This window comes from Dipodomys ordii, unplaced genomic scaffold, assembly GCF_000151885.1.
Source record: "Dipodomys ordii isolate 6190 unplaced genomic scaffold, Dord_2.0 Scaffold14, whole genome shotgun sequence".
Classification (NCBI taxonomy): domain Eukaryota; kingdom Metazoa; phylum Chordata; class Mammalia; order Rodentia; family Heteromyidae; genus Dipodomys; species Dipodomys ordii.
Window position 1 is genome coordinate 8,376,980 of NW_012267230.1, and position 21,819 is coordinate 8,398,798.

The window sequence follows — 21,819 nt, forward strand, 5'->3', positions numbered from 1 at the left end:
TACGTTCCTTTCTCCTAGCACAGTTCGCCCTAGAACTGCTCACTGTCACGCAGGAGTGTCTGTGAATGTCCACATGTTTACACAGGGGTTCCTACGTTGCATCAAGACCTTAGCCATTCATCTCCGTGAACTGAACGTTAGTTCCTGGGCTACAGCCTAGCGTTGTATCCTATGAAGCCCTCCCTATTAGCTTTGCCTACAGGCAGTGCTAGAACAGTTTCCCGCTTGTAAAAGAGGCTTTTACTCTTTTAGAGTAAAAATTAGTCACCCAGACTGCTGATGTACTTTGCTTCTCTGCACTTAGGATTACTTGAAAGCAGGTATGTAGTATGTGGGACTGAAGAAAGTAGCCCCAAGAAATTGGATCTTGTTCTTTCTGACTACTTTTTGTTGATGTATATGTTTGAAATCGCATCCATTATTCTCTGAGGGGAAAGGGAAAGAGATGGGTAATGAGAAAGTGTCTTCTGAAATCTTAGTCAGATGTCTGCTTTGCAGATTCTTGGCATGGGCTCCAAGCGTTTGCTGACCCTCACCCACAGAGCCCAGGTGAAGCGCTTCACTCAGGACTTGCTAAAACTTCTCAAATCCCAAGCCAGCAAGCAAGTTGTCCTGAGAGAATTCTCTCAGGCTTATCACTGGTGAGTTGGAAGGAAGGAGAAAAGCAAGTGTTTTTAAAGCCTTTCTCTTCTCCCCAGTTTTCAGAAGCATGTAACTTCTCTAGTTAGCACTCATTTGGAAAATTGCAGTTGCAGCAGCAGGGCTACTGCTTTATCCTTTCTTCGTTCAAACCTAGGTGTTTCTCCAAAGACTGGGATGTCACTGAATATGGTGTGTGTGAGTTGACTGACATCATAGCAGAGATTCCTGACACGGTCATCTGCTTGTCCCAGCAGGACAATGACACAGTGATTTGTATCCCCAAAAGAGGTGAGTGCCTTATATTCAGTGGTCATAAAATGGGGTGCTTTCCCCAATCCTGTGCCACAGTTGCTGGAAAGCGCAGCTCCAAAGTTGCTGCTTGGCTGTGCAGAGCTCCTGTGGGCTGTGGAGCGTCTTGAAGAGAGCACACTGACATCTCTATAGAGTCCACTCAGAGGGGGAACTTTCTACAATGCCATCCCAGCCCATCTGAGGCTGTTTTTTTCCAGGGGAGAATGGTCGCAGAGCTATCACTTGTGTCTGCCATCTCAGCTCTGAGCTCGAGCTCATTGGGAGGAATGCTGGCTTTTGTTGTGGCATCTTAGTGGTTCCCAGTCTGGGAGATAGGGAAGCCCAGCGACTGTGGCTCTGCTGTCGCTGACCATGGTCCTGAACCTGTGTTCTTCTGCAGCACATGTGGCTCAGGGTCATAGTGAGCCAGAGCTCAAGTCCAAAGTCCATCTTTTTCCAGTTCTCACTTAAAAGTCAATAGAAACAGAAATGAAAACTAAGCTAAGCACTCTCTTCTCCCCTCCCCTCCCCTCCCCTCCGAAACTCATTTAACTGAAGACCACATGCATAAGTAAAATCCTGTAAATGACCGAAGTACAATTCCATGGGAACAACTTCTGGCTTACTTCATTAAGCACATAGATGTAAGGGGAGCAGGGGTGTAGAAGGCAAAGATGGAGTTTTGTGAGCTGACAAAAGACTTCCTACACGGTGGGTAGATGAGGACTGGTTGAAGATTTGTCTCTGTGTTGTTAAGAGCGTACTCAGGACGAAATCGAGAGGACCAAGCAGTTCTCCAAGGATGTTGTGGATCTGCTGCGGCACCAGCCCCACTTCCGCATGCCCTTCAACAAGTTCATCCCTTCCTACCACCACCACTTCGGCCGGCAGTGCAAACTCGCCTACTATGGCTTTACCAAACTACTTGAACTTTTTGAAGCCATACCTGATATTTTACAAGTAAGTGAAGAGATGACAGTCCTGTTTGCACTGTCCTAAACATTACATCTTGTTTATCATTTTCGGGACCTGTTTACCTGGAAAGTAGGGAATTATTTAAGAGTCTGACAGCCTAAAGTAATCCTGCCAGAAAAGCTGTTAGGTTTTGGAGTTTTTAAGTACTAATGAAGGTAAATGTGCTGGTTTTTCTTCAATAAAGAATCAGCTCTTCAGCTGGATGTGGTGGTTCATACCTCCAATCCCAGGAAAACTTTGAGTTCAGCCTGGAAACATTGAGACCCTCCCCAACCCATCTTTCCTTAAAAGAATTGTGTTCTTAGTGAGTACTGGAGAAAGGATGAGAGAGTTTTATGTCCTGAAATGGGTCTTTTCCTCAGGAGTCCTTATCAGATCCCTTCTGGGGTGTGAGGCTGAGCCTGTGAGGAAGCACGGATACTTAGCTGCTGGTTTTCTGAGTAGACCCTATTTTCTTTCTTTTTTCTTTGATATTGGTTGGGGGGGAGGGGGAGGTTTTTTTTTTTTTTTTTTTTTTTTGGTCAGTCATGGGGCCTGGGCGCTGTCCCTGGTTTTGTTTTTTGAGGCAATGTCTCACTGTAACCCCAGCTGACCTTGAACTCTTGAAGCCCAGGCTGGCCTCAAGCAGTTGATCTTCCTCTGCCTCAGCCTCTCCTGAGTTCTAGGATTGTAGGTGTGTGCTCCACACATGCTATGTGGAATCAGGTTTCTACTCTTGATTTTATAAGTATAGTTGATGCTTAAAGTGCTTTTAGTAGTTCCTGTCTTAGAATACATATGACAGCCTTGACTATCTTTTTTTTCGGGGTGGGGGGGGAATCCGGTCATTGTGCCTAAACTCTGGGCCTGGGCGCTGTCCCTCAGCTCTTCAGTTCAAGGCTAGCGCTCTACCACTTGAGCCACAGCGCCACTTCCGACTTTTTTCTTTTTGTTTATGTGGTGCTAAGGAATTGAACCCAGAGCCTCATACATGCAAGGCAAGCGCTTTACCACTGAGCCACCTTTCCAGCCCAGCCTTGACTATCTTAACCTCTGTGTGTATGAGTATGTGCATGTATGTAAACTTGGAGCTTCTCACGCTCTGCTTGGCCTTTTCCTGGGTGCTTTGCCACTCCAGATTAGCATTCTTACTGGCTTTTTTTTTTTTTTTTGTCAGTCATGGGGCTTGAATTCAGGGCCTGGGTGCTGTCCCTGAGCTTTTTTGTTCAAGGCTAGTGCTCTACCATTTAGAGCCATAGCACCATCTCCCATTTTTTCGGTGGTTAATTGGAGATAAGAATATCATTGCCTTTCCTGCCTGGCCTGGCTTTGAGCCTCGATCCTCAGATCTCAGCCTCTTGAGTAGCTAAGATTACACCCACTGACACCCAGCATTTTGCCAGCTGTTTGGATTTGTATGCTCAGGCCAGCCTGAGAACCAAATGGTTCTCAGATCTCAGCCTCCTGAGTAGCTAGGGTTAAAGGTGTGAGCCCTCAGCACCTGGCTATAAGCATTTGTTTAGCAGTACTTTCAAGTTGTGGAGTCAGTCTCCATAACCTTTTCATGTTGCCAAACGTCATCTCCATGCCTGTTAAACAACACTAACATACTTTACATCTGCATGCCCTTCACTTTCATAGACAATCATGATTCTCTATGTGTTTTCCAAGGTGTTAGAGTGCGGAGAAGAAAAGATCCTTACTTTGACGGAGGTGGAACGCTTCAAAGCTCTAGCTGCCCAGTTTGTTAAACTCCTGCGGTCCCAGAAAGATAACTGCCTTATGATGACAGACCTTCTTACAGAATATGCCAAAACGTTCGGGTATACGTTTCGTCTCCAAGACTATGATGTCAGTTCAGTTTCGGCTTTGACACAGAAGCTCTGCCATGTGGTCAAGGTAAACAGATTGCACTTTCACAGACAAGTCCGTGGCCTAATGCTGATCTGCAGTGGGTGTGCGATGTGGTTTAGCCTGCCTCTGCGTGCACCTGGCGCTGCTGGCTGTTGGTTCACAACTTGCTTGTGTGTCACCAGGACATCATGAGGTACTAGGACGTGGCTTGCCCAGCACTTGGGAGTTGTGATCTCCCTTCTGTGTGTTTATTAATGGCCAGTGTGAACTGAGGCAGGCAGTCCCCTGTTATTCCAGGGTGCAGGTACTCACGTGTGTCAGTCTCAGTAGGCTCACCTGAATCCTTCCACACAAACCTTTGTCTCCAGGGCTCATGGGGACCGTAATCACATACCATCTCTCTCCAGATCCCGACTCACTTGGGAGTAGGTTTGGGAGCATGGTGTCACAACTGACTTGAGGGCTGGGAAACTATCAAGAGGAGCACTTTCTCTTCTGCCCTGCCCTCTTCCCGCCCACCTGCCTTGAGGTATAGGTAGAGCTGACATCACCAAGGATTAGAAAAAGGCACTGCCAGGGTAAGAGTCGGAAGGGGACACGGGACTGGACAGCATCTCCAGTAGAGAACTGTGGCTGTGTCCTGATCAGCTAGGGGAGGCAAGGCCTCACAGGAGTGGGGGAGCAGTCAGGAAGGAGGCTCCTAGTGCCGAGGCAGGGACGCAGCAGCAGCAGCCCTTGCTGCAGAGTGGTGGCTCTGAGCCTGCTGGTGGTATCTGGTGTTGCTGGTTGGTATGAGTTGGAGCTGGCACTGCTGGGAGGGGCTGAGGATTCCTCGTATGGAAAGGTGAGGAAGGCCCTGGGCCTTGCCATAGCTTTCTGAGGGGAGCCAGTGGGAGGGCAGCAGCGGGAGGCTGGGATGAGGGAGGAAGGGGGATTCTGGGAGGCCGTTTTCCAGTTGGAGAGACTGGAGCATGTTTGAGAGCCACAGAGAAGGACCTGTTGAGAGAGAGATGAGCACAGAGCAAGAGGTAGTGGAAGAAGCGATGGCTCTTAAAGAACTTTTCTGGGCCAGTGGGTGTCAACTGGCCTGCCTCTCCTTGCCATAGGGAGGATTGGGAGAAGGGATGGGTGAGGAAGTAGAGCAGCTTCTTCCCATGGTTGCCTGAGATGAAGGCTTCAGCTTCTATCACTGTTGGTATGGTGTCCCAAGGAAATGCAAAAACCCCCTCATTTCAGCTGAAGAGAGAAATTGCAACTATTTCTCTATGGTCTCATCAGACGAGAGTGAAATTGGCAGCATAGGGCAGGCCCTCGGCTAGCTCTCAAGAGCTCTGAAACGTGTGTGTCTTCATTGCCCCAGGTTGCTGACATTGAATCTGGCAAACAGATTCAGCTCATCAACCGGAAGTCTCTACGGTCCCTCACCGCTCAGCTGCTGGTGTTGTTGATGTCTTGGGAAGGAGCCACCCATCTTTCCGTGGACGAGCTCAGGAGACATTATGAAACCACACAAGGCGCTCCTCTCAACCCCTGTGAATATGGGTTCATGACCCTGACCGAGCTGCTGAAGAGTCTGCCTTACTTGGTTGAGGTACGTGGAACCATCGCATGGAAAGCTGCGAAGCTGGGAGTTTCCAGATGACCCATTGGTAGATCTGGGTGCCAAGAGGAAAGAGACCTTAGAGATGTGTGAGGCTGGTCACCTTTCAGATGACTCACCTGGGGAGTTTCTAACCTTATTCTCTTTTTTGGACCAGGTTTTTACAAACGAGAAGACAGAAGAGTATGTGAAGCTCACGAGTCTGTATTTGTTTGCGAAGAACGTGCGGTCTCTGCTTCACACATACCACTACCAGCAGATCTGCCTTCACGACTTCGCCGTGGCCTATGCCAAGTATGTTGGGGAGACCCTGCAGCCCAAGACATACGGCTTCAGCAGCGTGGAAGAGCTCTTGGGAGCCATCCCGCAGGTGGGTGCTGCTCAGCTTCCAGGGAGCCGTGGGGCTGCTCCTGAACGGAGAAACAGGAGGCTGCAAGTGACAAAAGCAGCAGGCATCTTGAAGCCATGCTTTGGAAATGTGCTGTTGGCATGAGATACGTTTAGTGTTTCTCACTGATTCTGTAAATATTTTATTAACTTCCTGTGTGCCAGGTTTATTCGGCCGCCCAGGCCCTGCCCTCCAGGAGGTATCGGATGGCATAATGAATGCGCTCATGTTTACATTTGGGCATTGTCCCCAAAATATCTCATTATGTCTATGCAAATACTTCCAAATGTAAGTCATTTCTGATCCCAGGCATTTCAGGCAAGGGATGAGGAGAGGAAGAACTGTTGGAGCTGAGCTCGGGGACCGACTGGCAGCCCATGTGGAGATCACTGGGAGCCGAGGACCGTGCCTCTGCCTGCCCCCGCTGAGCCGGCAGACAGCAGTGTCTTCTTAAGTCCCAGATGCCACTTGAGCATTGAGCTCAGTTAGAGGGCCTCCGAGAGTGCTGCTATCGATTGAGTTTAGTTCTGAAAGAAATGGTAAATTCTCACCTAAACTTCCTTAATTTATACCAGAGCTGGTGTTGAGAAGGTAGTCTCTGAAACAAAGAATAGTTTCGCCAAGCACTGGTGGTTCATGCCTGTAATCCTTGCTACTCAAGAGAATGAGATCTGAGATCCTGGTTCAGAGCCAGGGCAGGAAAATCTGTGAGATTCACCAGGACCGACACACGCGCGCGCACATGCAGAGTTTCAATCTATGTCTCATGATTTTTCTCAGTGGCTTAGCTCCTAGGGGGCAGGCTTGTGTCAGCTTCTTTCTGTTGTGTTTTTTTTTTTTTTAAAGAAGGAGCATAGAAAAGTTGTTCTTGGTATGATTTTAGTTTCTAAATGCTAGTATGTGTACGGCAGTCACTTACGCTTCACCACTCCCTAACCAGTAGTATGTCTGTGTGCAGGTGGTGTGGATAAAAGGACACGGTCACAAGAGAATTGTAGCGCTAAAAAACGACATGAAGAGTAAGTAAGCACCCCAGCCCTCCCCCTGGAACAGCGAGATTCCCCTCCCGGCTTCTCACAGCACACCCCTTGTCTCTAGGCAGGCTGAGCTCACTCAGCCTCTCCCTCGCCGGTCACAAAAACCAGCAGGCAGACAGCGAGCAAATCCTGGAGATGCCCAAACCACATCCAGTCCCAGAACGGCAGCCCGAAGCAGGTAGCAATGGTACGAGGCGAAACATGGGTTTAAAGTAAAGCTTGGGAAATGGCTTGGGACGCAGGTTGTGTGGAGGAAAGGAGGCTAGTCAGTCATCTCATTACTTAAATGAAGTATTCATACATTTTTCAAAGCAGTTTTGATGTTTGGCTAACGGCAAGCCTGTGAGCTGTGTGCAATGTCATTGCATGGCTACTGGTACAATCTCTAAAAGATACCGACACCCCTGCTGTTAGAGATGCTTGGTAAAATAGTAACTTTAGACTGTTTCAATATTGGCGTGGGGGGTAGGTGTCTCCAAATTCAGCAATTAGATTAGCGAGGGCTTTAGAGCCCAGGAGCAGAGGGAAGCCTCAAGATGACTGAGAGGAGATGCCACGGGAGAGGGAACCCTGCGGAGCTGGCTCCGTGGAACTCTGAAGGCAGGCCCAGGACTTTGCTGCGTGAGGGGAGCTAAGGAGTTTGATCGTGTAGTAATGGTGATCAGAGATGGGGGGAAAGGAGCTCTTGCTTGAAGTGGGGGTGCCGTGGAAGAGAGGACAGAGAGGAAAAAGGGCAAGGCCTGGTCAAGAAGACTTCGAGGAACCCGCAGAAGTTGGGTTCAGGAATCCGTCTGTACCAGGACTTCCTGTGGCAAGACTTGACGGCAGTGCACTGGCTTCAGAGCACATTGAGTCCCATGGATGTTACATTGGCCCGGTTCTATAGCAGATAAAAACCAGCTCTCTCAAATTGTATAGCAGCTTTCACTTTACAGAAGGACTTTGAATCTGTTGTTACAAGAATGTTAACTTCAGCTGGGCGCTGGTGGCTCATGCCTGTAATCCTAGCTACTCAAGAGGTTGAGATCTGAGGATCGAGGTTCAAATCCAGCCTGGGCAGGAAAGTCTGTGAGACTCTTATCCCAAATTAACCACCAGAAAACTGGAAGTGGCGCTGTGGCTCAAGTGGTTGAGCGCTAGCCTTGAGCTGAAGAGCTGAGGGACAGTGCCCAGGCCAAGTTCAAGCCCCACAACCGAAAAAAGAAAAAAGAATGTTAACTTCACAGGCTCTGTAGTGTATGCCTGTAATCTCAGGAGTCAGGAAGATCTCAAATTCAAGGCCAGCTTGAGCAGTTAGCAAGATCCAGTCTCAGAAAAAATACAAACAAAAAGGCTAGAGGTGTGGCCTAAATGGTAGAGCTCCTATCTACAATGCTGGAGACCCTGAGTTAGATCCCCAGCGCTGCTTAAAAACGAAACAAAACGGATATATGAAAACTGTCACTGGCATCTTCTTTTTTTTTTTTGGTCGGTCATGGGCCTTGAATTCTGGGCCTGAGTGCTGTCCCTCAGCTCTTCAGCTCAAGGCTAACACTCTACCACTTGAGCTACAGCACCACTTCCAGTTTTCTGGTGATTTATTGGAGATCAGAGTTTCACGAACTTTCCTGCCCCGGCTGGCTTTGAACTGTGATCCTCAGATCTCAGCCTCCTGAGTAGCGAGGATGACAGGCGTGAGCCACCGGCGCCCATCTGTCACTTGCATCTTACATGGCTAAAGCACCTGCTGCCAGCCCTCACCTTCCACAGCCTTTCCCTGGAGGGTTCAGCTCCCTCTGTCCTGCAGCTGAGGACCTAAGATCCCAGGTGGCATTTGTGAAGGCTGTCAGGGCCAAGGCTCCAGTCTCCTGGAAGCTTCAGCTCACTTGTGTCCTGCCCCAAGGTCCTGTGTTTCCATGATCAGAAAATGACAGCAGAGCCCTTTCCCAGCTGTCCATCGGTGAAGGGCACAAAGCTGTAGGAAACCCCTGGCCTGTGGCGTGTTTGGGGGGGGCGGGGGGAGGTGGTTGTAAGAACTCAGTCATTCTGCCTACTCCATTCAAGGCTTAGAAAATCCCAGGCGCCAGCTGGACATGCACCCGTGCAGACTGAGGCTGGCCTTCTCTTGCAGCGTCCAGTGAAACGGAGCAGGAGCTTCTCCACCTGGCCAGCAGCTCCCCCGTGGACCTCCTGTGCGCGCCTGTCCCTTCGTGCCTGCCGTCCCCTCAGCTGAGACCAGACCCCGTGGTCCTGCAGCCCGCCGACCTCATTCAGTTTGAGGAGCACCCTCAAGAGCCTTCTGGTGGGTCATGCTCACACTGTTCGACTCCAGATGGCGAGTGCTTGGGGGGACACGGTGGGTAGGAGGGCTGTGGGAGGAGTTGGGGTCCCCCTGCCTTGCCCCCCATCCCCAGGAAGGACTCAGACAAAGCCTGTCTCCGGGCTGGGGGCCCCGGGGTTCTGGAGCTTCTGAAGCTGTGGATTCTGCGCTGTGATCTGAGGACAGGGAACTGGACACCAGTGCCAGCCTGGCATGAGGTGCCACACAGGCTGAGAGGCATGGCCATGAGTGACACCCCCATCACAGGGCAGTGACAAAAGCATAGCTTGTGTCTGTTGGAGCCAGAAAGCTCCCTGGTACTTGGCTAGGCAGTGGCAGGGCTAGGATTCGAACCCAAGGCACCTTGTCCTTGTGCAGTCCCTCCGGCCTGTGAGGAGGTCCGGCTGCCGTGTAGCAGCTGTGTGGTCCCTCTCTAGCCTGCTTTGCTCAGCAACCCAGGGCTGCTGCGGGGCTCACACATCCTCAGGCTTCCCAGGCGGTTCTGACAGTTCACTGGTTGACCGGGGAAGACCTGAGCTGTTGGCCTGGGTAGGGCCTGGGAGGGGCAGGGTTCCAGCTGCCTTCTGGTGGGAGACCTGGCTGTGAGCATGCCCAGTGCACGACTCACATCGGTGGCAGGTTGACAGTAAGTAGCTTCTCCCTGGGTCTGGGCTTCTGTGATCCAAGCACTGCCCTCTGCCCTCTAGCTCCACAAGGCCTCTGGGACGGGAGCCCCTGCAGGTGCAGTGCCGGGTGTTTCCCAGGCCCCGCATGTCGCTGGGGTGGTGAGCCTGTGGTCCCCAATGGACGCTGCTTCAACCCAGTTCTCTCACGGCCCTGGCCTCCAGCCATGCAGAGCTGCCTGGCTCTCAGGCCACTCGTGGCTCAGGAAGGTCACCTGGGGCATGGGGTCCATAAGGATCGGACAGATGGACAGAAAGTCCAAGTGGGGGTCGGGGGGTGCGGTTTATCAATATCCGACTTGAGTGACACACAATACTGACCATCAGCTATTTTGTTTAATATCTTTTGAGCCAAGTGTTGGTGGCTCACGCCTGCAATCCTAGCTACTCAGGAGGCTGAAATCTGAGGATCATGGTTCAAAACCAGCTGAGGCAACAAAATCTGCCAGAAATGGTGCTGTGGCTCAAGTGATAGAGTGCTATCCTTGAGACCAAAAAGCTGCGGGACAGCATCCAAGCCATGAATGAGGTCAAGCCCCAGGACCAGCACCAAAAAAAATTTTTTTAATTTTGAAAGAATAGAAGTAGGGAACTGAAAATGAGGATGTCTTAGAACTGAGTGTTTGCTTTTCTGTGTTTATAGAAATTATGATTTTAAACCAAGAAGAAAACATTGAAATCACAGTACCAGTCACGAAGGAAAAACTGCCCTGTGGTCCCAGCTCATTCTGCACCCCAGCAGCTACCCCGGTGCCCCCCGGCTCTTCCTTGGACGCCCCCGAGTCACAGCTAAACAAAGATCCTGTGGAAAGCCCAGCCAAAAAGCAGCCACCCAAAAACAAAGTCAAATTGGCAGCCAACTTCTCCTTAACCCCCATCACCAAGCTGTAACTCCCAGCTGAAAGTAGAGTTAGGATGGGGAAAGGGTCTGATTCTGCACACACATGGGCTCAAAAGCGACCTTTTCTGTTTGCAGGGGGTGGGGGAGGCCCTCAGCGCGGCCTGCTTCCTCTCCTTCGCGCGCTCCGAGCGCAGCTGCGGCTGCCATTTCCCTTTTTCTTCTTTTCAATTATTTGAAAGAATTCCGGCATTTCTTAAAGAATCCTTCCACCTATTTTACCAAATCTTTTATAACTCCGATGGAATGCCGTGGTGTGGTGGCAGAAGAGGGCAGCGAGCCCATAGCTAGCAGGAGATGGCCTGCAGTGAGCCGCCCCCCGCCACGCCCCCCAGCACCAGGGAGCCTGCGTCGCATCCTGGCACTCTTCACCTAATGCACCGCGTGGCTTTGAGCAGTCTGTCCTGGGCACAAGGAGGGGGGAGGAGCAGATGTCTTCAGGGAGAGGAAGGTTCCTGGCGTCCTTACAGCTTTCCACGTGTGTGTGAGTGTCCGTGTGTCCCTTGTTTTTAGTTAACTATGTCTGTAGTCAATAAGTATGTGGCTTCATCACAGATTCTTTTAAGCATTTCCATCTTGGGGTTCTGTGTAGGAGCTTTCTAGAAAGTGGAGGGTGTTTTAAGCTTCCCTTCCGCACTCAGTTCCAGTGTGCTATGGATCAGGTTAAGGAGAAGGAGATAGTCTTGGTGTCATAGGTTGAAAGTCAGTGCGTGGATTACAGCACACATAACTGTGTGTGGAGAGGCAATGATAATGGAGAGTCTGATTTTCTAAACTATGCATTGAATGCATAAATCACAAATCAGAGCGGAGCGGTGAGCAGGATCCATACTGTGTCCACTAGGAAGAGACCGGAATGCTATCGATACAAGTTGAAGGCCAAGGTTGAGGAACTTAACCTTGTTGTTGTCATTTTCCAAGCTGGTTTGGACAGCTGGGAAGCTCTCCGTGCGAAGACGTGCGCGTCTGTCTGTTGGCTCCGCACCTTTTAATAGTGTGTCTGTTTTTACCCCCTGTTACTTCTCACCGTTGGAAGCACGTTTGAGTTTGGCGGTGTCTTGCTGTTGGCATGGGGGCACTGCCCTGTGTGGAGTGGCCTTCCTCTCTGGGTGCCTGAGGCGTCCACTCACCCCCGCCGGAGAACCTGGCATTTACAATGGGTTGTATTTGTCGGGCAAAGAAGGCAGGGTCCGATCATAAAGCAGAAAGCACCTGTTGGCGCTAGGTCTTCCACTAGTAAGAATGGTTGCTTTGGGGAAAATGTTTGTGTATTTTTGTAATTTCTAGAAAGCCAGGAAATGGACTCTGATCTTGGAGCCAGCATTTTGATAAAATGCCACAAAATAAGGGCTGTAGGGAGATTTTTTTTTTTGTTTTTTTTTTTTACAAGCTGGGTTTTTGTTCCCCAAATCTTTCCAATGAAGCCGGTGATTCTCAGTTCTCAGCCCGTAGCCCCGATCAAGACAGAAGCCCGTGGGAGCACGGCCCGCATGGCGGCCCTCCCGCAGCCGATCCTGACGAGGGCGGGCCGCGGGCGGCGCTGCAGACCCGGCGGCCGCAGGAGGCAGGAGGAAGCAGGCCCGCGGGTGAAGGGGGTGAGAGGCGCTTTGAGGCCGTGTGACAGAATCAGTGTGGAGAACGGGCATTGCCTGACTCTGAGCCTTCCTAAGGTGGGGTTCGCACATCTGGACTTGAGGGAGGTTTGCTAGCGTGGGAATGAGTGTGGCCCGTGTGCGCTGGGCGTCCCTGCTGCCCCCGGGGCCGCCCCCCCAGGAGCAGGTTCCGGGCGGCGCAGCAGCCGGCACTGCCTGGCATGGGAGTGAGTCCGTGCCGCTTGCCTGCTGGCATGTTGGGGGAGTGTGGGACAGAGCCATCAGTTCCCGTTTAAAGTGGGAGCTGGCGGCAGCAGCCGGCGTGGGTGGCCACGCTCCCTTGTAGCCAGGCCGCTCGCTGTCTTTATTTTTTTATCCAGAGGCTTAATTAAGTGCTAGGCGATGGTGTGTGGCTTTGGGACAGTGGGACGCAGGATCTCGGTGGAAAACTGCACCAGGTTAGACAGAAGTCATCCCCAGCCCCCTCTCCTATCTCGCACTGTTTGTTGTGGATCAGGCTTGTGGGGGAAAAGAGATGTTTTTCTTAACCGTCTCTTTTGTTTGGACATCTTTTTTTTTTTTTAATTTTGTGGTTCAAGTGCTGTTTTGTGTGTTGGGACCAAACACTTGTCAATAAACTTCACAAGCAAGCATCCGAGGAGTGCTGTCGTGTCTTCGCGGGGAGGGTCATGAGCCAGCCCGGTCGCCTCTCAGTCTGGGTACCCCCCAACTTTGCCCCTCGTATAATGTGAGTGGGGGGGGCAGAGGCCTTGGCACCCACTCCAGGCAGGTGTTTGCCACGTGGCCCAGGCCCTTGTTCCCCAGCCCTCCTCCAGCCTCTTCCCATGCATGGGAAACTCGGCACCCACCCACCTGCCGTTCCAGGGAAGATCTGCGGAGTCCCAGGCTCTCCCAGCCTTTCCAACAGGCTGCTCTGGGATAGCCTTGTACAGATTCAGCCAGTGGTAAAAGCCTCCTTCCCTTCCCCCGCATCCACCCCGTGCAAGGATATGGAAGGGTCCGGAAGAGACCAGCAAATTGCCTCTCGGTAAAGTACAATGCTTCCTTCTTGATTCTTGTTTTTCTTTTTTTGGGGGAGGGAGAGACTATAGGTCTTGTTCTTTCACCCAGGCTGACTTTGAACTCCTGATCCTTCTGTCTCTAGATGCCTCCTGCTTCCAGATCTGGACCACTATGTACAGTGAAGTGTGATTCTTTTCTTTTTTACGTCTGACAGTACAAGCTTCTAAAGCTTTTTGGCAACCCTCTCAAAACTCCTTTCACAGTCTCAAAGTTGTATAGAAAGAGCCGAGCTGCCCCATGCCCTGCAGAATGGGCTAAGGAGGTGATCTGGGTGGTTTGCCCACTGCCACCTCCACCTCCGCCTTCCCTTAGTCTCATGAAGTGTCTTTCCTCAGTGCCTCCTGGACCCCAGACTGGGAGGCCCCTCATCTCCACAGCCTTCGCTGACAGCTCCCAGGCTCCCACAGCGGGATTTGGAAAACGTGCGGCTCAGGCGCGCCGTCTCCCTCCCCCGAGACCCTGCTGGGCGGAAACCAGGAGCCCTGGAGCCCTAGTGCTTGACAGGCAAGGGCTCCACCACTCCAGCCATGCCCCCAATAGGGTTCTGGTTTCTGCCAAGGCTGACCCGGACTATGCTTCCCCTACTTAATGCTTCCCCAGTAGTTGGGATGACAGGTGTGTACCACCAGCTTTTTATTGGTTGAGGTGGAGTCTTGGGCTGGCCTTGAACCAAGATCCTTTGAATCCCAGTCTCCCAAGCACCTGGGATTATAGGTATGAGCCACCATGTCCAGCTTCGCTTGTGTGTGTGTGTCCTTCAGCTTTTTTTTTTTTTTTCTCAAGGCCATAGCTCTACTTTTCCTTTTTTTTTTTTTGTGGTTTATTCAAAATGAGAGTATCATGGATTTTCTTGCCCGGGCTAGCTGCGAACCTCAATCCAAAGGAAAAACACCAGGAAGTAGCACTGTGGCTCAAGTGGTGGAGCGCTTGCCTTGAGCTCAAGAGCCCAGGGACAGCGCCCAGGCCCAGAGTTCAAGACCCACAACCGACTCAACCAAAAAACAAAAAAATAGACCAAACTATCAGGTCTCTAATTGGAGGAATAACGAGTGTTTAAAAAAAAAAAGCCTTCATACTTTCTTTACTTTTAAAATGATTTTACTATGTACATGAGTTACTTCCATAATCAAGAAAAAAGTAAAAACTTTTAAAATGCTCTGCATGTGGTTTCCATTTTTATTTTTCTCTGAGGAATGGTGACACGTCAGCAACTCTTTAGGCTTAACTACTTAGGCTGGTCATGACACACACGCACACACACACACACGCACACGCATACACAGACACACACAGGTCACACGGCTGCGCCAGGCTGGTGGCAGCAAATGTACATCAACTTACACAGGTGGGATTGTTAGGCTGGTTCAAATATACCACCGAACGATGGGACCTGTTGGGTCAGGCTGCCTCTCCCCACGTGTCATTCTTCTGGAGGTCTGTGTGTTGGACTGGTTGGGTAAAGAAGGTTCTAGGTCCCCTTTCTTGTCTGCCCTGGCCTTGGAGCCTTCAGCTCTCTTCTATCTCATCCAAGCACTGGATCTGCTTTTGTCCAGGCTGCCCACCTCCATACCACGAGATCAGACGTGGCAAGCAAAGGAAGAGTCCAAGAGTGCCATGGGGTACCCCCCTGCCTTGAGCCGCACCCAGACACAGCACAGGGGGGAAACCTGGGATGTGACCCCAACTCCACGCACAAGCACAGCGCTTATGGACAAGGCCATGGCTCTCCCAGAATGCAGTTCACTGGGATGCACAGACTGAAGAGCCCTCGGGGCACAGTCCCTGGGAAAGGAGGGGAGTAGGGGAGCAGAGCCTGCGCCCCTTTTAGAACCAGCCTGACAGCAGAGCTGGGGGGGGGGTGGAGAACGTGTGCAACATGGTGCTAGATTATTGAAAGTCACGACTATACACACCTGGGGAGCCGGCCTCCCTCCCAGTCCATTCGCACATTAGGTTAGATACAGCTAGGGAGGAGTGGAGATACACTGGAGGAAGGACCTTTTCTGGTGACCGGATAAACGCTGAGACAGACTGCTGGGTTGGGCATGCTCTGGGGGTGGAGGGGGGGGCCATGCACGGTGAGGGGCTCCCTATGGTACACTCTGTACAGGCCGGCCAGGCCCGCCCGCCGTGCCCATAGCCTCTGGCCGCGGGCACGCTTGCCCTCAACCCTTTCTGCCTTGGAGAGTTCTTGGGCCCCAGTGAAATGGAGGCCATGATGACAAGAGAGGAGGAGGGGGTCCCCATGGCCCCAGGGGCAAACCCCCACCCCTGCGTGGGGGGGGGGTTACATGATATTACACTGGGTGGTCCCACAGCAGTCCTTGATGAGTGCCAACCCTGTCTTGGCCACGGTGGGTTTGCTAGGTGGGGGCTCTGCTTTCTTCTCTGCCCGGGAGCCTGCAGCAAGGAAAGGGGAGAGGTGACGTGAGGCGAGAAAACCCCGACCATCTGCAGCCCAACCCCAACCCAGCCTCTGGCCAGTCCTGGTGCACATTGTTTCGTGGTCCCTGCGGCTACCACTTCCCTCTGGCTTTCGATTCCTGGTTCCCTACGGTCCGGGTCCGTAGCCCTTAGTGCTTCTGCACTGCTGCTGTGCTTTTGCACAAGCCTAGCATGGGGCCTGGCATTCAAGAAGTGATCCGTGACTGATAAATGGGAAATTTGGTTCAAGTTCCTTCAGTTTAAGGAATCCATCGTACCTTTCAATTCTAGAACATACTTCCATGTTACCTTCCTAGAAATTTGTGCCTCTCCTCTGTTTTCTCTCCTGGAATGCCCTTTGTCATTCTGTCCTCTGCTCCTTTCCACTTCCTGTTGGTGCTGCCTTGTGGGTGAATTTCCTCGAGTCTGCCTTCCAGTTTATAAATTATGATTTATAAATCGCCAATTGAGAATGTCAGTTTCTAATTTATAAATCACTGTATCTCCATGTTTGTGTATTTATTTATTTTTTTAATTTTTATTTTGTGTTGGTACCAGGCCTTGAACTCTTGATTGGCTTTTTCACTGAATGGCTGGTGCTCTACCACTTGAACTATGCCTCCAGTTCTAATATTTTGCTGGTTAATTGGAGATGAGTCTCATGGACTTTGCTGGCCAAGCTGGCTTTGAACTATGATCTTCAGATCTCAGCCCTCTGCATCACTAGGTTTACAGGTATAAGCCTCCAGCACGCAGCTTTAATTTGTTTTTATAATATTTCTTTTCTTCTTAGTGCTGTTGAAGTTCTCACTCAAGATCTTGTGCTTCCTAAGTAAACATTCCACCACCTTAGCCACACTTCAGTACCTATTTTGTTGATTCATATATTCAATATTGACTGACTGATTTAGCAGTTGTGGAGTGAGGATTCAGAGCCTTACATTTACTGTGTCTCTGTATTTAATCCATTGCGTTTTTAATTCATTGGCAATCATGTTTTCACGAGGCTAAATTTTTGCAGTTTTATTCATTCTTTTTCCACATCCTCGTATTTCATTTTGTTTTTTATTTCTTCTGTCTTTAATATTTCAAATATATTTACGATCTCTTTAAGATCGTCTAAGGTGGGTGCTTGAACAGTCATTCTCTTTGTTATATTTGCCAAGTCCCCTCATTGGCTCAATTTCTTCATGTTTTTTTTTTTTTTAATTTTAGTGCGATCTCATCTTCATGGGGGTTGTTCTGGCTCATCTTCACCGTCTGGTGCAAAAGCAGTTCCATTACCACGTCAACATTCTCATAGATGCTGGGGGCCCCTGGAGAAAGGGTTTGCATTTGTACCACTTCCCAAACATATTTCACACGAAATGCTTCTGCTCTGGGTGTGTCATAACTCTTAATGTCCTGAGAGAGGTACTTCCAGCTCTTGGAGATTCCAGCCCTTGTAAGAGGCCAGAGCTCCCCAAATCTCAATGGCCACCGATCACACACCAAGCCCTGTGATTGCCAGAACCAGCTACATAGATTGGGGGGTTCAGAGCAGAATAAAAAATCAGAGTCTCTATTTCAAGCATTAAAGAATTTCAGTGGGCACCAGGGGCTCATTCCTGTAATCCTAGTGACTCAACAGGCTGAGATCTGAGGATCACGGTTGAAAGCCAGCCCGGGCAGAAAAGTCCAAGAGACTGTCTCCAATTAATGATCAAAAAAAAAAAGCCAGAAGTAAAGCTGCTCAAGTGGTAGAGTGCTTGCCTTGTGCACAAAAGCTCAGAGTCAGAGTACCTAAGTTCAAGCCCTAAGGATCAGAAGAAAAAAAGAAAAGAAATGAAAATTTTCAAGGTAGCAATGAACTAAGCATGGAGTCCTCTGATGAGCTGGGGAAATGGCACGGGCTACAGGCCTGTGAACTTGGCTCCCATGCAGCCAGCCCTGCTCAGGTCTGATCTCTAGGAAGTGTTTGGTGCCGGCCCTCTGCCTCTAGCAGGCACCTGCTTGAAATCTACTTTTCCCTTTTATGGGACAGTAGGAAATACGGTGAACTCACTGGCTGGAGATTTGGTTACTTTGTCTAGAGGTTTTAACTTGATTCTCAGGAAATCTGCCATTTCTTTGTCTTCTTCTTGCTCCCTGGAAAGGCAGGGGTGCAGAAGAGAAGAGAAAAGTACAGTCAGCAAAGAAAAAAATAACTAGAAACCAGTGAAGTGAGGCTATCACAGGCCACAAAACCCAAGGATGGGGCTTTTGTGAGGAGTGCTTAGTCCTGTTCTAAAGCAGAGATCTATCAACAACGGGTAAGTAAGCCAACCCAGCCCTACAGGGACAGGCCAGGGCAGAAGCAGGGACTTTCTAGAACTCAGCTTCCCTGATGGAAATTCAGTGAACTGTGTACCTTTCAAGCCACACGTCACCTGAGCTCCTCCGATGTGTGTGGCAGGTCTCAGAAAACAAGAGCTGAAGTCACCTCAGCTCTTCAAGGCCGCCAGGAATTAACTAGATGGGCGCAGCCCAGCTGATGTAGGCAAAGCTCATTGCAGGGGCCTTGGAGAGACACTTCCAAGATCACAGGGGAAAACAAGAGGAAGTTGTACTCTGCCAGGAAGAGAGCTTTTGGCGGAGATGAAATCATTCAGGAATGGCTGTTCAGAGCTGAACCCAGGCCCTGCCTTCTCTGAGGCCTATAGCTTCACCCTGGCTCCAGGGCCTGGGGCGGTCCCTCTAGGTCAAGGGGGATGGGTGCAAATACATAGGGAAAGAACATCAGAGCCACAAACGTGAAGAATGGAAAGAAGAAGGTGGGAAATGGAGAAGGCAGCCAGCCAGCACAGAGGGGTGGAGTCTTTAGAGACCACAGGAGAGATGTGGCACAGTGGGAAAATGCGGGGTGCTCTGCCACGGGTTCTATGATGTAACTCCCCACCAGGCACCTCCTTAAGTAGTGCTCAGCCAAGACAGCCAGGCCTTGGCAGGACTTTCTGAATATGAAGCGGATCCGCCGGTCAGAAGGCTAGGATCTGTTTGGTTTCTGTGTCCGGGGAGTGATGACAGAAGCTAGGCTTGTCAAGCAGGGCTGAGTCTCAGGGGATGATGGGATTGGAGGACAGGCGGAAGGGTGGAGTTAGGCAGCCTGACTAGGACCATGCGGCCCACTCACCTTAACCGTTCTACCTCTGCGTCATCCACCAAGAAATCTCTCTTCTGGACCAGTTTATGGATCTTCTGAATAAGCTCATCCTCTCTCTGCTTCTGTAGCTTGGTCTTTTCTTTTTCTGGGGTGAAGAAAAACATGGTTAAAGACAGTTAAAATAATTGAAGCCGGGTGGCAATGGCTCACGCCTGTCATCCTGGGTACTTAGGAGACTGAGATCTGAGGATCGTGGTTCAAAGCCAGCCAGGGAAGATTCCTCCTTGAGACTCTTTATCTCCAATTAGCCACCAGAAAACCTGAAGTGGAGCTGTGGCTCCAAGTGGTAGAATGCTTGAGTGAAAAGAAACCTCAGGAGATCACCCAAGCCGTGAGTTCAAGCCCCACAACCAACAAAAAAGAAAGAAGGAAAAGGAGGGGAGGAAGGAGGGAGGAAGGGAGGGAAAAGAAAAAAGAAAACAATGAGAAAGAGAGAGAAATGGAAACAATGTGGGCAAGAGAGAAAGTGAGAAAGAGAGTTGAGTATCAGGTATGGTAACACATGCCTATAATCCTAGTACTTGGGAGGCTGAGGCAGGAGGATTGCAAGGTCCAGTCCAGCCTGGGATATATAAGTTAAGACTATCTCAAAACAAAACAAAAAGAAATTGTTGGAAGTCTTCTAGACCTGGGAGCTGGGGGGCTGGGGAGAGGAGGGGAGCAGTATAAGCAGAGCAGGTGAGGAGCCTGGAGCAGGTGTTAACATTGGGTAAAGTCATTACCTGGGATAGCGACCAAGTTCTGCAGCTCCTGTTTCAAGTCCATGATGTCTTTGCACAACTGGATGTCATCCATCCTGGGGGGATACAGGACACCACACAACCGCAGGTTAAAAGACACAGCACGCACACCCAGCCCCTCCCTGCTTTAAGAACAGAGGCTCAGTGGGAGCAGGCCCGCCCTCGTTAATAAAGGCCAGTGCCTGCTGTGTGGGGCCGCTGGCTGGGCTGAGTTTCGCCTGGGTGACTGCCGGAGGACCCTGCCGGATCAGTCTGTGTGAATGTTTCCACTGGAAGTTGCACCTGCCAGCCTCACGAAAGCACCCACTGTGGCAGCCAGGACAGAAGGGGACCATGACACCATAGTGTCACCAAACCATCCCTGCAGAGGATTGGATGCAGGATGTCCTGAAGATGACCTCCACATCGACTGGACACACAGAGAGCCCACACCTCTTGCAGAGGTTTCAGAAAAATCACCGACACCATACGAACGCTGTGTAAACAGATGTTATAGCCCATCATGCGAAAATCTGGACGTGTGCAGTGTAGACACAATTGCTGTGTGTGTGTGTGTGTGTGTGCTGGTCCTGAAGCTTGAACTCAGGCCCTGGCCACTGTCCCTGAGCCTTTTTTTTTTCTTTTTGCTCAAAATTGGTGTTCTACCACTTGAACCACAGCTCTCCACTTCCAACTTGTTGGTGTGGTTGACTAGTATACATGGTCTTTTCTGCCCCAGGCTGGCTTGACATCACTGATCCTCAGATCTCAGCCTCCTGAGTAGCTAGAATGACAGATGGGAGCCATGGTACCCAGCTTACACAAAGTTTGCTTTTTCTTGTCCTCTCCCTCCCTCCTTGCCTCCCCTCCCTCACCCCCACCCCTGAATCTGTGGTCCTTGGTTGGTTTTTAAATTCTGTGGGTGTGGGTGTGGTTTTTAAATCCTGGGACATGGAAGGCAGGCTGTGCTTCAGGGCCTCTGAGGAGGAGATGGCGTGTGTCCTTTTGGTGATCCATCCTATTCTGCTTCTGAAAATGATCTGGGGAAGCCAAAGGGGAGCATTAAAATTCTCATTTTCCCAGGGTGGTGACAGATAACAGGGCTGCGCTGGTCCACACTGCTCGCGAGAGCAGGCGCATGATGAGATTCAGCCCTGCCATGAGAAGTGCACCGGTGTAGTCTCTTCCCCTCTCCCCCTACCCCACCCCCCCCACACGTACACACTCTTCAGCATCTCCATCCGCAGCCTGGTTGGCTGGCTTCTTTGTGGGTGGGGCCTCTGCCCATGGCAGCTCCACCCTCCTCCCAGCTTTCCAGCTAGAGGCAGGAACTTCTGGCTTCAACCTATAATCTCTCGCTGCCAGAGACACGCCAGTCATTAATCAAGCTCTACCCTGGAACATCCTAGCAAGTGGCAGCTGCTACGAACGAGCCAGGCTTGCCCAGAGGGGCTCAGACTGTTCCTGTGGGGTTTTTTTTTTTTAGCAATTGTTCAACTGGAGACCTTCCAGAATCCTCCACAAGTAACTCGGAGATTGAGCTCCATTCGTGGTCCCTTGGTCTCCGAGGACAATAGGAGTTATATTTGGTTGTTGCATCAGCGTGGATTGTGTGTGTGTGGGGGTGTCGAGTGGGTAGATTCCAGGCAGGCTGATAAATCCTGTAGGGCTCAGACAGTGACCCTGGCCAAAAATAAGCCCTGCTCAAGTTCAGAAATGTTGGATTCCAACTCAAAGCCTTTCTTGATAATTATGGGAGGATGAGACAGGAAAAGCAAGGATATAAGTCTGGGATGTGGAGAAGAGGAAGAAGGATGTCTAAGCTTGGGGATGGAACACTGGTTTGGGGTATGTAGGTCCCCAGCTCAAGTCAGATGAGCTCACAGGCAGGCGCTGGAAGCTGAGACGCCTCCAGGAGCCCCTGGACGCAGTCATTTCTCAGCATCAAGCTGGAGACCCGGAGGCCGGAAGTGAGCAAGCCAGGAGGCTGGACCCTCTCTGACTCTCATTTATTATCTCTGTGTTCACCTCTATCAGTGTCAATCACGGATGTGGGTCTTGAACTCAGGGCCTGGGCACAGTCCCTGAGATGTTCTACTCAAGGATAGTGCTCTATCAGACAGGAAATTCCATGAGATTCTTGTTTCCAGTTAACCACCAAAAAAGCCAAAAGT

General features: G+C 50.6%; 2 protein-coding genes across 6 annotated transcripts in view; one reads left to right on the plus strand and one right to left on the minus strand.

Annotated features, from left to right (window-relative positions):
* Kiaa0430 (KIAA0430 ortholog) overlaps window positions 1-12,885 on the plus strand; it is a 35,455-nt gene extending 22,570 nt beyond the window's left edge. For 3 of the 5 annotated variants that reach the window (XM_013011626.1, XM_013011628.1, XM_013011627.1), the window contains exons 18-27: window positions 499-641; window positions 797-930; window positions 1,691-1,893; window positions 3,559-3,786; window positions 5,102-5,332; window positions 5,499-5,711; window positions 6,688-6,748; window positions 6,828-6,953; window positions 8,877-9,047; window positions 10,392-12,885. In XM_013011626.1, the coding sequence (XP_012867080.1) occupies window positions 499-641; window positions 797-930; window positions 1,691-1,893; window positions 3,559-3,786; window positions 5,102-5,332; window positions 5,499-5,711; window positions 6,688-6,748; window positions 6,828-6,953; window positions 8,877-9,047; window positions 10,392-10,639 (1,758 nt within the window). In that variant the 3' untranslated portion in view covers window positions 10,640-12,885. The remainder of the gene's footprint in view (window positions 1-498; window positions 642-796; window positions 931-1,690; window positions 1,894-3,558; window positions 3,787-5,101; window positions 5,333-5,498; window positions 5,712-6,687; window positions 6,749-6,827; window positions 6,954-8,876; window positions 9,048-10,391) is intronic. The other 2 variants (XM_013011629.1, XM_013011630.1) reach the window with 1 other exon arrangement.
* Window positions 12,886-15,608: 2,723 nt separating this feature from the next.
* The window catches only part of LOC105982082 (chromosome unknown open reading frame, human C16orf45), a 42,109-nt gene continuing 35,898 nt past the window's right edge, over window positions 15,609-21,819 (minus strand). Inside the window, exons 3-6 of the mRNA XM_013011501.1 lie at window positions 19,649-19,722; window positions 18,897-19,011; window positions 17,790-17,872; window positions 15,609-15,721 (exon numbers count right to left, since the gene is read on the minus strand). Coding sequence (XP_012866955.1) covers window positions 15,609-15,721; window positions 17,790-17,872; window positions 18,897-19,011; window positions 19,649-19,722 — 385 coding nt within the window. The remainder of the gene's footprint in view (window positions 15,722-17,789; window positions 17,873-18,896; window positions 19,012-19,648; window positions 19,723-21,819) is intronic.